Source organism: Musca vetustissima, unplaced genomic scaffold (genome assembly GCF_032173495.1).
Source record: "Musca vetustissima isolate MV318-11 ecotype Yass unplaced genomic scaffold, APGP_CSIRO_Mvet_v1 utg2116, whole genome shotgun sequence".
NCBI classification, from domain to species: Eukaryota; Metazoa; Arthropoda; class Insecta; order Diptera; family Muscidae; genus Musca; species Musca vetustissima.
The window spans coordinates 149999-162034 of record NW_026882293.1 but is presented as its reverse complement, the minus strand read 5'-3'; the positions used below and the strand labels follow the sequence as shown (position 1 = coordinate 162034).

At 34.8% G+C, this 12036-nt stretch overlaps 1 protein-coding gene across 1 annotated transcript in view; it reads right to left on the bottom strand.

The window, feature by feature from the left end:
- Positions 1–6224: 6224 nt before the first annotated feature.
- Positions 6225–12036, bottom strand: part of LOC133328566 (uncharacterized) — a 51529-nt gene continuing 45717 nt past the window's right edge. Inside the window, exons 3-8 of the mRNA XM_061537124.1 lie at positions 10058–10239; positions 9878–9991; positions 9545–9727; positions 9145–9471; positions 8963–9065; positions 6225–7646 (exon numbers count right to left, since the gene is read on the bottom strand). Of these exons, the coding sequence (XP_061393108.1) occupies positions 6225–7646; positions 8963–9065; positions 9145–9471; positions 9545–9727; positions 9878–9991; positions 10058–10239 (2331 nt within the window). The remainder of the gene's footprint in view (positions 7647–8962; positions 9066–9144; positions 9472–9544; positions 9728–9877; positions 9992–10057; positions 10240–12036) is intronic.

Here is a 12036-nt window from a genome sequence, read left to right as displayed (position 1 = left end):
CCAAATGCCAGTACGCTATGCCCAATTTCGTGCAAATCGAAAGATATATAGGGACTTTGGTACACCAATTACCTTAAATCGGATGAAAATATATATGGGAGCTATATATAAATCTGAACCGATTGTCACGAAACTTTGATCACATCATTCTAGACTTAATTCAGTACGCTATACCAAAAGATTTCCAGGGACTTTAGTGGACTTTTTACCTAAAATCGGGCGAAGCTATATATAGGAACTATATATATATATATATATATATATATATATGTGTGAGCTATATCTAAATCTGAACCGATTTTCACGAAACTTGGCATACATCATTCTAGACCTTATTCATTACGCTGTGCCAAATTTCGTGCAAATCGAAAGATATATAGGGACTTTGGTACACAATTTACCTTAAATCGGACGAAGATATATATGGGAGCTATATCTAAATCTGAACCGATTTTCACGAAACTTTGCACACATCATTCTAGACCTTATTCATTACGCTGTGCCAAATTTCGTGCAAATCGAAAGATATATAGGGGCTTTGGTACACAATTTACCTTAAATCGGACGAAGATATATATGGGAGCTATATCTAAATCTGAACCGATTTTTATGAAATTTTACACACATCATTCTAGACCTAATTCATTACGCTGTGCCAAATTTCGTGCAAATCGAAATATATATAGGGGCTTTGGTACACAATTTACCTTAAATCGGACGAAGATATATATGGGAGCTATATCTAAATCTGAACCGATTTTTATGAAATTTTACACACATCATTCTTGACCTAATTCATTACGCTGTGCCAATTTTCGTGCAAATCGAAAGATATATAGGGACCGTTTACATTAAATCGGACGAAAATATATATGGGAGCTATATCTAAATCTGAACCGATTTTTCCCAATTTCAATAGGGTTCGTCCTTGGGCCAAACAAATGAGCTGTGCCAAATTTCATCCAATTCGGATCATAAATGCGACCTGTACTTTGTTTACAATTTAACATCTACAGACGGACAGACGGACAGACGGACGGACGGACGGACATGCATAAATCGACTCAGAAAGTGATTCTATGCATATTCTCAAAAGGAACCATGGGTCTATCTCGATTATTTTTGCCTGTTACAAACATATGCACAAAGACATAATACCCTGTACCACAGTGTGGTGAAGGGTATAAAAATGAAAAGTCGGGTAATGTGGACCACTATAAAAAATTGAATCTTTTAATGTGGACAAGTTAAAAACATGGGCTCATATTAACAACATTTATGCGAGGAGGTATTTTACGCTGTCACCACACTGTGGTACAGGGTATTATGTCTTTGTGCATATGTTTGTAACATGCGAAAGGAAACGAGATAGACATATCACTTTCACTTTATGAATCGATTTTAAATTGTAAACAAAGTACAGGTCGCATTTATGATTCCAATTGGATGAAAATTGGCATAGGTCAATTATTTGGCCCAAGGACGAACCCTATTGAAATTGGGAACAATCGGTTCAGATTTATTTTCGTCAGATTTTATGAAATGGTGCAATAAAGTCCTTATATAAGTTTCGATTTGCACGAAATTTGGCATAGCGTACTAAGGTATGTCTAGAACGATGTGTGCTAAGTTGCGAGAAAATCGGTTCAGATTTCGATATAGCTCCCATATATATTTCCATCCGATTTTATGTAAATGGTGCACCAAAGGTCCTATATATCCTTCGATTTGTACAAAAATTGGCATAGCGTACTGAATTAAGTCTAGATGTGTGTTAAATTTCATGGAAATCTGTTCAGATGTAGATATAGCTCCCATATATATGTTCGTCCGATTTTATGTAAATGGTGCCCCAAAGTCCATATATATTCTTCAATTTGCACGAAATTTTGTACAGCGAAGTGAATTAAGTCTAGGAAGATGTGTGTTAAATTTCGTAAAAATCGGTTCAGATTTAGATATAGCTCCCATATATATATTCGTCCGATTTTATGTAAATGATGTAGCAAAGTCTCTATATATCCTTCGATTTGCACGAAATTTGTTAAAAGTTGAACAAGTTTCGATGAAATCGGTTTAGATTTCAATATTTTTCTTTAAATTTATTTACTTAATTTTGTCCCATTGTAAGAAGCAACTCTATATCTGACCAAAATTTAGTATAGGTTGCAGAATGACATGTTTAATTTCATGTTAATGTCCTTCAAAAATTCGACGTCTGTGAATATTCCATCTGTTGTGATAACTTTTTTTTCGTAGTGCAGACACTAAAAAATATTGGTGTCATATAAAAGGTACGATCGTATAATTTCTTGTGAAATAAATAAAATCTCAAAATTAATTGATTAAAGATTCTCTGAAGCCATAGCAACTCCGGTAAATATTCAAATACGCAATTACAATAAACTTATTCTAAGTCACACGTTAAATTTGTATCTGTATCGTTACACGTTCAACAGTTATGAAAAATCCCAAAAAACTGCAATTTTCCGCAAACATGGAAACCCAGACAAAAATTTTTGGATACTGTAAGATTGTGAATAATAAAGGCTATCAGTATCCATTTAAATTATTTCTGTATCCTTACGCATTTAAAAGTTATACAGCATCTAAATTGGGTGCTTTTTTGTTAACATGGCAACCCTGCAAACATTTGTCGTTAGCGCCATCTATTGATTGGTTAGATCCCAAAATTAAACGTCATTTATTTTTGCCATAACTTATTTCGTATTGCAGATATTACATAATATTTTTTAAAATATCCACTCCTTACTGTTACTTCAAAAAATATTTTTTTAAACAATCCACGCCTTACAGTTACCTGAAACATATTCTTTTTATTTGTTTAATAAATAAAACCAAACAATTTATTTTGAATATTTATCTTACATTCCAAAAAAATATGAGTTTTATTTGTCAAATAGTTGAACTTATTATATTAATTATTACATATAATAAAATTAATACATTAAATACATAATACAGAGACATATATAGGTTATGTTTGCTATTTGGAGGAAGATTGTATATTTGTTTTTGAAACACTTGTGCTAATATTTGCATAAAAGAAAAGTTAGTAAAGTGTTTTTATTTTGTTTTGTAATTTGGCAAATACAAATTACAGTGCGTTTAAATGTGCTATATAGGAATACAGAGAAGATATAAGTAAATACTGAGTTACAGGATAGAGGCAGATACAATAAACTTGGTGTAAAATTCTTTAGTATTTCTTTGTAGAATTTTATCAAGTTTAGAAGGGAAGTTACAAGAAGTTTTGAATTAAAGAATAGCTTTGGAATATGGATATATTTTTATGTATGTGTATATAATTACAACGTATTATCGATCAGATCATTAGTTAGTAATTTATGTATGTGTTTTATATATTCCTTATAAAAATATTAGTGTTGCCTTAAATTTATTTAAATTGTAAATACACTACTTAAAATAATAGATTTGTTTTTAAATTATAAAACAAATGTTTTCCAACAAATTGCTGTCGAATAATCTTATAGCAAAATTCCCTTTAATTTAAAATATATTTCGCCATATTTATTTCTTAGAAGTTATTTTGTTAGTCACATATATTTGTAAATATACTATTTTTGGACCGCTGAATCGATTTTTAAACAAATATGTATAATTTAAATTGATTAATTAAAAATAATATATTTTTAAATATACTTTTTAATGAATACAACTTTTACATCTATTTTAATTTAAAAATAAAAATCTGAATAACAACAAATGATTTATATTAGATTATTTTACTTGTGACAACTCTCAATTTGTTGAAGAGAGAGAGAGAGAGAGTTAAAGGGTTGTAATTCTCCCCACAGGTTTGTAATTCTCTCTCATCTGCAAACTATGGAATTGTGACAATTACAATTTCCTAATGTTAATCAGAAGTAAATTTTATAAAAGTTTATATTGTTTGGCTATAAAGTAAATTTTGTAATTTCACGGTGTCTTGGACTAGAACTAAGAAAAAATATTTAATTTTGAGGTTAGAGTGAGGTTCTGGGATTACAAAATGACATAGTATTATCTTATATGTACAGTTGAATCCTGATTATTCGTACAAGGATATAAAGAGAAACCCTATCCATTAGAAACATATTGTGGATCTCTGATATAAAGAATACAATTCTTGATAGGATATAAATTGTGGGACCTTAATTCCCTCTTGCAGACTGAAACCCTTATTTTATAGTCAAGAGAAATATTTTAAATTGTGAATTTGAATTTAGATAATTGAAATTAATTCCAGGTAGTTGCCAATCTCTTGGTTTTATCCCCCCGCTTTAAGACGGACTACGAGGTTGTTCCCCTAAAACAATGTATGGAAGAGGAACATAAAATTAACTTAGGATGCAGTTTCTAAATGACCCAGTTTCGGCCGGGTGTCGTTTTTCTGCCTACTATTCTCACCTCGTTGGCATCCAGCAAATTTCTTCTATAGATATGGGTGTCTAGGCATCTGAGTTGAAGAATCACCGAGGAAGATAAATCTCGACCAAGAGACAGGCGGGGATTCGAACTTAAATTCAATGTCGGAATGCGAAGTAAGACCGACAAAACTGTCTTGGAACCTCGGAAAAACGACGAGTCTGATAAGATGGTGGAAGATGCAAGCTAGGAGCTAGGATATAACCACGTTCACGACAAGAAATGGCGGAAACTGGCCAGGATGAACCGAAGAATCCTGAGCGAACAGCAGACGGATGTAAGGGGAATATGACATCAATAACCTGGAATGAGCCGCCTTATTATGCGAATGTAGGTAGGAGGAATTATAGAGACGAGAGACTGAAAATGGAGACCCTATAAAATGGGGATGGCATTAACAATAAGATTATGGATTATCTGTTCAATAGAAGCGACCCTACAGATTAGTACGGCTTCGAATTCAGTATAGAAGCCCTGTTCTTGACAATAAATGAGTAGCTATATGGGGCACAGTGGCGGAAACTGGCCAAGATGAACCGGAGAAACAAGAGCGAACAACAGACGGATATATTCGAACTAAACGTAAGGGGGATATGGCATCATGAACCTATTGTGAGTTGCCATCTTATGCAATGGTAGCCAGGAGGCACTATAGAGACGAGAACCTCTACACAGTGATCGACAAAAATAATTGAAAATGGAGACCCAAAAGGTTGTGATTTATGCGGTCAACAACAATATCATGGAACATCTGCTGAGTAGAAGGACCCCATAGATTTGTAAGGCTTCGAGTTCAGTATAGAATCCCTAAAAAATCAATATAGATCCATGATTCGTATAGCTCTCATTTAAGGCTACTACTCAATCTAAAGTATTTAGAATGTTGTTGCCCCACATTTTCGGACCTTTATATCGAAGATTTTCAAATGGGTCCACTGTATAAAAAGCTGATTTATTTACTTTTTTGAGCTTATTGGACTGAGCGACTATAGTCCCATTGACCCAGATTTTTGGTTTAACATTAGGTGTTATTACCCTGTATTTCGTTAGATATCATTTTTCTAGCTTTTGTACTTGACGATTGACGCAAAAAAAAATATATTTTCGACACTTTTCGAATTTTAAGAAATTGAAAATATATCCAATATTAGCTGTTCGTTTTACGTTTTACATCCGAACAATACAAACTTTCATATAATCCTTACCTTCGACTGATTTAGTTATGCGGGATCTTAGGCTAACAATTATGTGTAATGAGTAGCTTAATAACTTCGTTGTAATCCCACTAGGGCTGTGGAGAATTTTTGGAACTAAGGAATTTATAAAATACAAATGGCGCCCAAATCTGGCTCAAATGATTTTTTCCTTTGAAATAATGAAAAAATCGTAAAATACAAATTAAATTCTTCAAATGGCGCCTAACGGTTTGTTTTCTTTAGTATTTTTTTAGTATACTCAAATTTATTAAAATGGCGCCCAAAGTGGGTCCTTTAAAAATATCTCATTTTTGAGATAAATATTGTAAACAATTTGTTTAACATAAATGGCGCCTAATGAAAATCGTCCTATATATATTAACCTAAAAGTGGTTTAGTATGCTTTTTGTTTATTACATAACTCTATATAGATATTAATAAATTAGTAACTTAAAACTATAACCTATAAAATAAACTTTGAGACAACTTATTGCACAAAAGCTTTTGTTTTCATTTTCGATTTTTCTAACAACTACATACAAATGCATAAAACTACTATAACTACTAAAAAATATTACTTTAATATAAACCCGATGGTATATCGGTTACTTTTGAGCCTTGTGTATACGAACGGGTACGTGTCGTCACATTACTACTGTTATTTAAAAGATCCGGTCTTACATTCTGTTGTTGTTGCTGCTGCTGGGCATAGGGACCGATGCGTATGGTGGGATTACTGCCAAAATAAATCTGTTGATTACTACGTGATTTTTCACGATGGCTGGGCATTAAACTGTTGCGTTTACCATTCTGTTGATCTGCCTCATTGTAGGCTTCGTTGTGGCTGGCGAATACGGCCTCCAAACGTTCAACATTCTTGGTTACCCGACGTGCCTGCAGGGCAGCTGTTAAATCTGGTTTAGGATATTTCTGGGCCGTATTCATATCGGTCATAAAAAATACGCCATGGAATTGTTGTGGTGGTACACCATTGGTTTCGGTGAAACTTTCGCGCTTAGGGGCTCCACTCATCACAATGGCATTACTGTTATCTTCCACATCATTAGCTGGGCTATCGGAACTTTCCCGCAATGCTTTCATTGTTGGATCATCTTCACAGTGGCGGGCATTCATAATAACATCCAGCAGTTCTCGGGTGGTATTATTCGAATGTTGTTTACTCGCCACATTCTCAGGGATTTCAGGGGAGTCCAAAGCATTTCGATGATACGCTTTATCCTGATCTTGTATAACATAATCGGATTCATCGAAAAAGGTTTTCAAGGCAGCCACTTCTTGATTGGGATTTATGGGTTTCTGCAACATCAGCATACCATATTCGGAACCATCTAATTCTGAACCCTCCGGTTGTACCAAATGGGCCAAGGAACGAGATTTTCTTGGCGGTTGTGGTACAATATTTTTCGGTATAATTTCTTTTTCCTTAGCCTCCTTGCAGATTTTATTAAATTTACATTCATTTGTGGAGATTTGTTTCTCAGCTTCATTCACCACATTGTCCAACTCTTCCATGGCATCCTCAATGGCTGGATCGGCCGGGAGCTTCTCATGTTTTTTACTATTTTGTGGTAAGACCAAAATTGGCACAGGCGATAGCGAGGGTCCTGTATCTGAACTACTAATACCCTCATCTTCATGTTCTGAGGAATCTTGCTGTTTACCCGGTGGAATGTGGCGAGGCAGTGTAACCGGTTGTTTATCGAGAGATTTGAATGTGTTTTCATTTTGTGCTCCCTGTAAACGGAATATTTCTCTTTGCAACTCAGCACAGCGTTCTTGTAGGCGACGTTCCATCGAGGTTAACACGGCCTTTTCTTCGTGCAATATTTGTACTCTACGTTCGAGTATTACCATTTGACTGCGAACCCTATCGGCTTCTCGGGATTGGTTAATCATTTTATCGACATCGACGTAAATGTCATGGAATTTCTTTAGCTCACTTCGCAACACATCCAACCAGGGTGAGGAGGAAGAGATTGTCTGAAAAGGGGAGGGAGAAGAGCAATTAACTCAGGGTGAAAATTTCTTTAATGTGTCATCTGAGGTAAAACATGTGGATGTTTTTAAATATTTTTCAAGGATCTACAGGCAGTCACGTCTAGTTCGAAAATGGGCTTAAAATAGCCCCCATATAACGATACCCCCCAATTTGTGGTAGTTTTAGGATGGTTCTGCTCATCCTACCGAAAATATTGAAATATTGGCTGAAGTTCCGGTGTAGCCCATATATAACTGTACCCGCCATATTTCGGTATTTTAGGGAATTGGACACGTTTTTCAACCAAATTGGCTGTAATTTAATATTTTGGGTTCTCATTAAATATCGGTCCGCGTTTAGGTATAGCCTGCATATAACTATACCCGAAATGTTCGGTACTTTCTCATCCGACTTGGCTGTCATTTTGCAGTTCGGATTTCTCGAGGGGCATTTTGGCATCCCGGAGGAAGAAAACAGTATCTACATAATATTATCAATATAGGTCCAAAATTTACATAGGATCCATATAAAGAACCAGTCCCATTTGCATATTTTGAAAGTTCTACTGGCATTTTCTCACAGTTTTTTTAAACAAAATGGAACCCTATATGAAAAAGTGTTGAACTTGGGGACCTTTGTTCCATAACTCGACAGTTGTGTTTGCTAATCTTAAATGTTTCATTTTAACCTCATTGTGATCCCACTAGGGCTGTGAAGAATTGTTGGACTTTGAAAATGTTGTAAATATAAAGTGAGCTGACTTTTCCTTTGAAATAAAATTCGTCAATTAGTTTAGTATACAAATCTTATTTTTCAAATGGCGCCCAACGTGGAACCAGTAAAAATATTATTTTTTTAAAGATTTTTTTTACCACAAATGGCGCCCAACATACGACCTATAAGATATATTTCTTCATTTAAAATAAATTTCCTGGACTATTTTATTTCAAATGGCGCCCAAAGTAGGATCCTCAGTTACGTAACTGTACAGCCCAGTTTTATATCAGATTATGGCCCCGTTTTCATGCTTTGAAAGTTCTAGTCCAATTATCTCAACGAATTGGCTGTAATTTGAAATACCAGGTTCGTGGAGGGCATTTTTATATATATGTCTATGTTCTGGCATAGCCACCATATTAAGGTCCTACCCCATTTCCTGTATTTTCAAGATTTATGATATTTTGAAGGTTTTAGTCGCATTTTTCCACATAAGTGTCTGTTCTTGGAGGTTAAACAACGTCTCTGGAGGAAGTTTTGAACATAGGTTCATATTTTGACACAGCCGCCGCACCCTCATTTTAAACCGAAAACCACATACCTTTGCCAAATTATTGGGGTCAAATCCAGCCTGGAATAATTCCGCTTGCAAATATAAACGCTGTTGAAGATTTTCTGAACTTTCCAAGAATGCATTGATGAATCTGAGGGGAAATAATAAGAAAACAAAAGAAAAGTTTTACGAAGTGAATCTTAATAAAAATCGGAAAACGGATACTTTACCTCACTCCCACAGCTTGCAACTCGCCCGAACCTCCGCCACTATTTAGCATACCCATTAGCAAACGAAAACGTACCGGTTCACTGCATCTTAAACGCAGTGTTGACATTGCATCCGATATTGCTGTATGACCTGCAGTAGCCAATTTTTGATTACCATGACCAAAAGAGTTCTTATCGCAAGCATTTGCCATTAATTGCATTGCTAGGATACGAGCGCGAATACCCTGACCCGTTGCCGATGATGCCAAGGGCATTAAACCCACGGGTGTGGTACCCAAACGGGCGGTGGCCTCCACCGAACGGGAGCAGCAAATGTTGAGACATTGTCTAGAAGATAGAAAAAAAATATTTAATGATAAGCAGAACTATTAGACCTGTTGGTGGTTATTGAGCTACTTACAAGCATGCCAATTCATCAAGCAGGGCGCGACGTTGATAGCTCTGTGAATTCCTAGGCATTGTTCCGATATTATTGATGGTATTTATGGGAGCATTTACCGCTTGTGACAGTTGAATGGACCGTAATACCTCCAATAGTAGGCTAACACCATCCGAAGGTGTGGCCACAAATTCTTGGACGAAACTAAAAAAAAAAAAACAAAAAATTATAAGAATATAATTTTTTAATTAAATTTTTAAATTAAATTAAAATTTTTCTAAAATTAAAAATTATAGTATTTTCAAATTTCATAGTATTATTATTTTTTTTTGAATTTCCTCCCTTTAAACTTACCTTGGAAATGATACCCTCAAATCAGCTCTTAACTTTGTCAGCAGATCTGTAATACTTGCAAATTGCCGTAAGGACATTTCACTTTCACTTGCCACGGGGGCCATAATTGGACTTCTGTAAAAAAATTGAGAGACATTTTATTTTAAAGGAATTATATTTTTTATAAATTCCTTAACTTACTTATAATCGGAATGCTTGTGTGGTAATGTTGCCGATTTGAAACTATCCTCAGCCGCAGCTGCGGCGGCTGCATCACTGGCATCGTATATCGAACGTGGATTGGGTCCACTTTGTCGTTTGCCAAATTTCTTCAACGCAGCAACATAATCTTCGGGATTGTAAACTGGTGGTCGTTGATTTTCCTGGAAGAAGGCGAAGGAGATTATACAATTTCAAGTTTTGCAAAGAAGGATATTACTTCAATATTCCATTTTGCAGAATTAATGGACATTTTTCATACTGAAAAAATAATTTTAAATTTTTTATCCGGAATCAATTTAAGTAGTCAAAAGCTTGGACCTGAAGCTCGAATCATGAAAACATAATTTGTGAAGAAATATAAATTTCAAATTTAACGTTTTTTATGTGTTAATAGTTGGCAACGCCATATTTCCTTTTCACCATACTCAATTGAACAGCTGCTTTAGCTCTGTTCTCATTGTGGTGAACTGAGTAGCTATTTTTAGATATCCACCTCGACTGCTGTTTATCGATAGGAATGTGTGTTGAATTCTTAAACATTTGTGCGCGTCGGTTTATTTATTTTCAACCACCATTTGTGTGGGATTTATAACGAATGTTGCCAATAGGGATGATTTGCAGTAAAATTGGTTGATTTTTTTAAATAATTGGTCAAGTATAGAATAGGAGATTTGAATTTCTATGCCTTGGAGGATATATTTAATTCCACAAGTTATGTTAATTCCTTCCAAATAATGGATTCAGAAACCTATTTTCAAGATTTATGGACAGGGGATTTGAATTAATAATGTTTTTTTTTAATTTTTATTAGTCCGGATTTTTTAAGTCTGAATGTTTAATGATATTTTTGAGGACTTCATAATAGGGTTTATATAAATAAATATTTAAGAGTTTTTATAAGAGATTTTTTTTATACTATTTTTTCAAAATTTGTATAATCTTTGATTTTTATACCCCACATAACAATGTTGTCAGGGTATTATAGCTTTGTGTGACTCCAACAGTTTGTAATACTGAGAAATATTGTTTGTAGACCCACCATTTGGGGTACCGATCGCCATATCTCGACTAGCTGAGTCGATTTAAACATATGTATCCGTCCGTTTGTCCATTATAATTTGTAAATGCTTTTGGTAATAATCGGGGTTGGAATCAATCAAAAACTTTATTTTATCTGTTTTTCTATTCGCTCTAGAGGCCTTATGGCCTAAGGATAAGCATGACAGTTTTGATATAAACCGGAAAATATTTTGTAGGTTAAATGGATGTAAAAAAATACAACATTTTTATTCTGTGGTATATATATTTACATCTGATGGGTATAGACCCGAGGAGTTGACCTTCAAATTGATACCAATCCGGATGTGGGAGTTTTACTTCACTACTTACAGGTGTCTACGTATTCTGATATTCTTTAGTACCCCACTAAAGGGCGAAAATGTGGCCCTGCAGGCTAGGCAATTTTACATAAGGTTCAGGTTAAGATCAAGTATGACGTCTATAATTTTCGATGATGATCACATGATATTTCGGGGATAAAATGGACCGAAAATTAGTCTGGTCTTAGTCTTATTTAGTCGCACTAGACGCCACAATTATAAGACGAACATCACAAATTTTCCATGGGGAAGACAAACTTACCAACTAATTCGAAATTTGGCGGGTCAAATGAACCAAACCTATTTTGAATCTTATGGAGTAAATTTACCCTACACAACTATGTTGGCAGGGTATTATAGCTTTGTGCAGCCCCCAAAGTTTTGTAACGCCGCGAAATATTGGTCCTAGACCCACCTTTAAGTATACCGATCGTCATATCTCGACTCGTCCGTCCGTCCGTCTGTACATTATAATTTGTAAACACAATACAGGCCACAGTTATGGGCCAATCTTTTCGAAATTGCATATAGGATGGATTCTGGTCCCCCCCTATTGTTTTTGGAAAAGATCGGTTAATA